The sequence below is a fragment of the Callorhinchus milii genome, unplaced genomic scaffold (genome assembly GCF_018977255.1).
Source record: "Callorhinchus milii isolate IMCB2004 unplaced genomic scaffold, IMCB_Cmil_1.0 Scaffold10, whole genome shotgun sequence".
Taxonomy (NCBI): Eukaryota; Metazoa; Chordata; class Chondrichthyes; order Chimaeriformes; family Callorhinchidae; genus Callorhinchus; species Callorhinchus milii.
This window is the reverse complement of record NW_024704751.1, coordinates 13,182,365-13,188,511: the sequence shown is the minus strand read 5'-3', so window position 1 is coordinate 13,188,511 and position 6,147 is coordinate 13,182,365. Positions and strand designations below refer to the sequence as shown.

Below are 6,147 nucleotides of genomic sequence, written 5' to 3'. Positions count from 1 at the left end.
TGCTGCCTGACCCGCTGAGTGTTCCCAGCCACTTTCTGCTTTTGTTTTCAGATTTCCAGCATCTGCAGTATTTTGCGTTTCCTTTTTATGAACGCTGTTGCTCATGTAACACATCCATTGAGTTTCCAATCATTGATGTGCAGACATTTGTTTGTGCTCTATTTTACATGATGTGAATAAAGTCAGAAAGGATTATATCCTGTAACTCATTTTTTGAATGTTGGGTTGTTTTGTTTGGTGCATTGCTTGCGGTTTTCAGCGCAGTTTTTATGTTTTGTTTTGGCTGAGACGATCTTCTTCCTTAGGGTTTTGTTTTTGTCAGGACGAGTGACTGAAACCCACCAGTATTCTTAAGAGTATCGAAACCAGACTGAGAGTTTTAGGTGTGTGGCCTGCACGTGTATATTTCTGTGTGGAATGGAATGCACTCTCTCTCTGCTTAGAGGGTTGTTCCCTACTCACCTAATTCCGGAGAGTATTAGGTCTCCTCAGTTAAGATCAGTGACCTCCAAGCCATCAGCACAATGACATTGCTGAACAAACCAACCTGACACAGAGATAGCATTAGATAATGTTCACTTAGAGCCAGGGGAGAGTTAGAGAGGGTTTTTTTTCTGCTAATATCATTATACTCTGCAGTTAACAAATTTGATTCAATCTATGGTGCAATGTAATATGTACAAAAAATAATATTTAATGCAGCAATTCGATCAAAAAAAAACTTCTACTGTAATGCTAAAATGTATTCATAATTGTACTGTTATATAAATCCACATGAATGACCAGCATTTTATGTAATTAGTTGACGTGCCAGGATATTTGGGAGACGGGATTAATAAATAGAGCTTTACAGAATATTACCAGGTCTTTAATTTCAAGGCCACAACAGGAATTATTTCCCCTAATGCTTTAAGGGATCAGTCATACAGGGCTTTGCCTTAAATAGGCAGTATGTTGCCATATATTACATCTAAAAAAAATTATACTGAGAATAAAGATAACCTTGAAGCAAAGGTTTACTGATAAGCTGCTTGATGTAACTCAGATCTTTGAGGTCAACAACCTACCCCGTACGCAACCACAACAGTTCTACCAAAGGTTTCTGGCTGCTTCTGCTAAATCCAGTGTCACGGTACGTCCGGGCAACGGCCTGAGAAGTAGCTGGGGATTTAGACTGAGGTGAGACTCAAAGGTGGAATAGCAATATTCCATAATAGAAATGAATTCTGTGCTATAAGGTGTTAAGAGATAATGGAGATGGACGTAACAAGGACCTGTTTATCTAGAAAGCATTTGCCCAACGTAAAATTGGCTTTCGCGTGAGCAGTTTTGCTGATTCATGTCATCTTCTCACAGTGAGACTGTGGGTCAGGCAGGACTGATTGATTCTTAAAGGATAAATGCCTTTGAAATAAGGGTGAAGGCGGCATGGTTGGTAATTATACTACAGTGTACAAAGAGCTTTTTGAAAGGAAAGGACAGACTCAATGCATCCAAGGTGTGGTAGAAAGAACTAAAGATAATCGCAGCCCACAGGAATGGAAGAATGTTTTGAAACAGACACATTCCAGCATTAAGACACGCACGCAGAGATCACAGAAACAACATGTTGTTTTAACACAGGAATGATTATAAATTATACAGAAGTCGCACTGAAGTGTAGAAAACACCAAGTTTTATCATGAATCTACAATAAACCACAAATTACATGAAGCAAAAGCAACGTCAAGCCATTTACAGTAAAGAATGGGAATGATGGAGAGTGAGTATGAAATGAGAGAATTTGGAGATAACCAGGTCAGAATGACGACTTAAATTTCAAGTGTGTGATTGTACGCTGTACAATAAAGCAGTCTGAGAAGTCCAACTGGTTTGGGTAACTGATCAGTTCACATTGGTAGTGTCCAGGGCAATTGTGTTTTGCTGTGCGGAACATCCCACCTTTCCTTATCTTTCAGTCGCTTCGTCAACAGATGAACGTGGCCCCATTTCTTTCAACACTCTAATTCACCGACTTCGATGACCTGCGGCGCAGATCAGGTTAAGCAAATAGAGATGCTCAAACTTGACTTCCAGACTAGACAGTTCACGGTTTGCTTTAGCCAGCGAAGAGCCAAGTACAAGCAGAGAATGCTTTGTCAGTTCATTAAATACATTAATCTGATACACCTATACAAATGGCTATATTTGGTGAATTAATATTCATAACTAAATATCCATATTGATAAACTACCCAACTAAATACGTATTAACACTCCCCTGACCTGAATATACACTATATCCAACTAGTAGATCCACAATTTGGCTTAGTGGATAACCTTCTCTCCTCTGGGTCAAGAAGGTCATAGATTCAAGCTGCATCACAGACTAGAGTTCAAATCTTCATTGCAGTTCCGCGGGAGCTCTCCGGTGCTACCCTTCGGATGAAGCAAAACGCAGTCTGTGCTTATTCGGATGGAGGTTAAAGATCCCAATGAGCTATTCGAAAAGAGAAAGGAGTTTCACGCGACCCAAAAAGATCCTCCAGATAAATTAATCCTCCAGTTTCATGTCTGTTCAGAGACCTGGGTTCAATTCCCAGCAGTGCAAAATCTTGGGCAAGTTTCCAAACTTCACATGCCTGATAATCTCTCAAGAAAAATAAATAAAATAATAATTTGGTCACTCAATCGACAGCTGTTTGTGGGACACTGTTGTGCACAATTGTTTGCCGCTTTTCGCCCACAAATATACAGTCAATTCATTTCACGGTATATTCTGTGAACCGATGTTTAAAAGACGTGAAAAGCGCTACATCAAATGCAAGGATTATTCTTATTTATTATTTTAACACAGAGAATTGCTGTTATTGCACTGTGACATATCTCTGTTTCTAGGTATAGTGAAATGAAATGTCAATGTTTTTAACTAATGATGATGCCCTTTCAAACACATTTGTCTACATTGAATGTAGATAAACTGATAGAACGAGAGCCAAGTTAGAATAATGGCAATGAACTTATGGCCCTAAACTTAAGGCTCCCAACATCACAAAAGATTGTTCTGAAAATGTTTACTGGGTGTGGTTAGAATTTGAGCAATCTTGATTAGGTTATGTCCCAAACGTCTTTAAAAAAGCTATCAATCAAAACCTATTTCTCCCCTTTCTGCCCCACAAAACATACTGGAACCAAACAATCTCTTTGTGAAGATAATGTGTCAGTGTCAGTTCACAAAAGTTCAACCAACATATGAGTTTCCAATCAATTTCAGGACTTTCCAACTTTACCCATTGAGTTGGTTTGTGATGAGGGTCCATTAGCAGAACTTGGCAATAAATTACATAAAGATGGCAAAACATGGATTGTGTTGGCTCGGTTGGCTGTAGAGACTTGTAAAGGATTAGAGAAAGTCATATTTCGGTCTACATATTAAAAAAATCCATTAAGCACTACTCAGCCAATTTGTATTATTCCGTTGCTGTAGAAGGACATTGACCTTGGGGAAAAAAGGCCATTACATGTTATGAGCAGGTTGTGGTAAATGTTGGGTTATTGGCATTAAGAATAAACTTTGGATGTTTGTACAGTGGAGACTTTCTGACATTGATCCCCTTGAAGTTAATGATTAGACTCAAACCTTCTGACAAGCTGCAAAGCTAATTTAGTAGCATATCTAAATTTATCTGATTCACCGTTAGGTATAAATGCTAGGTAAGATCTTTCCATCACTTTCCCTTGCCAAGTATCTCAACAAGGTAGAAGCTCACAACTGGAATGATGGCATTCTCTGGGACATGGCAAGTCTATTCACAGGAGAACATTGAGGATTTTCTAAGAGCTCTCTGTAAGTTGTTTCTTCATTTGATACAGTGCCCTATCACATCATTGAGATAGCTCAAAGCACTTCACAGGATATACTGTAAAGTGAATTGACTATATTTTGTGCAAGAAATGTGACAGTGAATTGCGAACAGTGTCCCATAAATAGTCGTGGATTGAGTGACCAAATTATTTTGTTTTACTTTATTTTTTTGAATGGATTATTATCCCCAAAAAGTGATCTTCCAATCGACTAACAACCGGGTTCCTACTTATTATCAAATGCAAGGATTATTATTATTATTATATAATTGCTAGGTAAAAAGAGGCATGTGGAGTAAGCCTGGGAATCAAACTTGGGTCCTCTCACTTGTGAGGGGAGCGCTCCAACCAAAACATTGTACGACTCCACTATTAACCAATGTCTGCAGCATTGACTTGATGCTAAATCTTACAGCCCTTCCAGAAGAAGTAATTAAGATTGGGAAGGACATCAAACCAGTCATTGACATCAAACAAACTGGAGAACACTTTGTCATCGTAGTCAAAACCTCACAGCAGACAGTGACAAATGAGTTCACCGTGGGGAAAGAGGCGGAAATCACCTCCATGGATGGTAAAAAACTGAAGGTACGTGTTGCCCTCTTTATTTATCCCCTAAGGCCACAGAAACACAACCCACCATCCCAACTCGTCCGTGCCAGTGTTTATGCTGCACCTAAGCCCCCACCCCACCCTATTCCCCTGTTGAGTTGCCATGCGATATTTTCCATAATGCTCTGTGTGGCAAACAAGCTTAAATCAGAACAAATGCACCGGACTATGGCAAACCAATTTAACTGGTAGGAAGACCGAGGACATTTGGCGCATTTTTAGACTGGAAAATGGAATTTAGAGTCAGCCAAGTACACAGCTAACATAGTATCAATCATAATAATCCTTACATTGGGATAGCGCCTTTCACGTTGGGAGGATGTCCCAAAGCACTTCACAGGATATACTGTGTACAGTGTTGCGACTGCGAGTTTTATTCCGTTGGGCCGAATGGCCTGTTTCTATGCCATTACTACTCTAGGTAACACATGTTGCTGCTGCTCCCTCCCCTACACACCTCAGTTGTTCCACATGCTCGCCATCCATTGACTGTCCTCACGTTTAAATATATATTGTATGTATGACTAGATTTCTTTGATGAGCTTTCCTTTCATTCAGTGCACTGTTCAACTGGAGGACGGGAAGCTTGTGTGCAAATTGAAAAGCTTCACCCACATTCAGGAGGTCCAGGGAAATGAAATGATTGAAGTGAGTAGAAGACAATAGAGTGGCTGAAAAGTCCTCTTGATCAATGCAGATAATAAGCCACTTTCCAATGTCAGTGAAGGACTTAAGTGTCACAAATACAACTTTTCCCGCTGCTCGTCCAGCAAGGATCACGCTACTCGTTAGGGCTTTGACCTGCTGGATTAGCAGGAGCTGAGTGGGTTGATTCCCTGCCTGCGCCCAGTGACTGGTCTGCCCTTCCAGGTCAATGAGCCAGACTGGCTGTACCGTCACCTTCGTGCTCAGGGCAGGCTTGTATCTGTTGTAAATTGGAATGGCAATGTGCATGGCACTGAAACCACTTTGTGCTTAACCTTTTTTAACAGAAACTTACTGCAGGAAAGGCCACCATGATCAGGAAAAGCCGTCGAATGTAACTGCAATGAAACCAGCCTCACAATGAACCTCCTAATAAAAATAATTTAGGAAATGCAAGGCACTCTCAGCTGTGTTATTTATGCTATATTTTCTGATGTTGATAAAGACTTTGAAACACTATATTTTGTATAATCTGAGAGGTTATATAACCTCTGGGTTCAGTGGTTAAAACTGAATAATGGAGTTATCAGAACCAACAATTTTAGACTTTTCATTTACAAATTCAAAATACAAACAAATAAATCTGTTATCATAAAAACAAGTCTTTCCTTTATTTCGAACAAATGAGCCAAAGTAAGACTTAGTAAGCACAGTGCTCTAGTTTGTACCCATGGAATCAATATCCCTAGAGGTGATATTTTCTGTCTATAAATCTGCAACAATTTACATTAATTTAGCACCTTTCACATCAGGAGGTCACCTATATCTCTTCGACTGCATTTACAGTAATCTCCCTCTTGTGGGTTATACAGCTGAATCATGGATAGAACATGTTCTGCCTCAATGACCCTCATTGACCCTCGTTTCGCCCACAAATATAGAGTCAATTCACTTTACAGTCTATTCTGTGAAGCGCTTTGAGACATCGAGAAGATGTGAAAAGCTCTATATCAAATGCAAGGATTGTTATTATTCATCTGATTTGTCT

The 6,147-nt window shown here is 39.7% G+C and overlaps 1 protein-coding gene across 1 annotated transcript; it reads left to right on the top strand.

Moving 5' to 3' along the window:
- Positions 1–3,710: 3,710 nt before the first annotated feature.
- On the top strand, positions 3,711–5,553 carry fabp10a (fatty acid binding protein 10a, liver basic). The gene is given in 4 exon segments (NM_001292739.1): positions 3,711–3,825; positions 4,258–4,430; positions 5,013–5,102; positions 5,447–5,553. Coding segments are annotated over 4 exon segments (384 nt in total). The 5' UTR covers positions 3,711–3,755; the 3' UTR covers positions 5,498–5,553.
- The last annotated feature ends 594 nt before the right edge of the window (positions 5,554–6,147 follow it).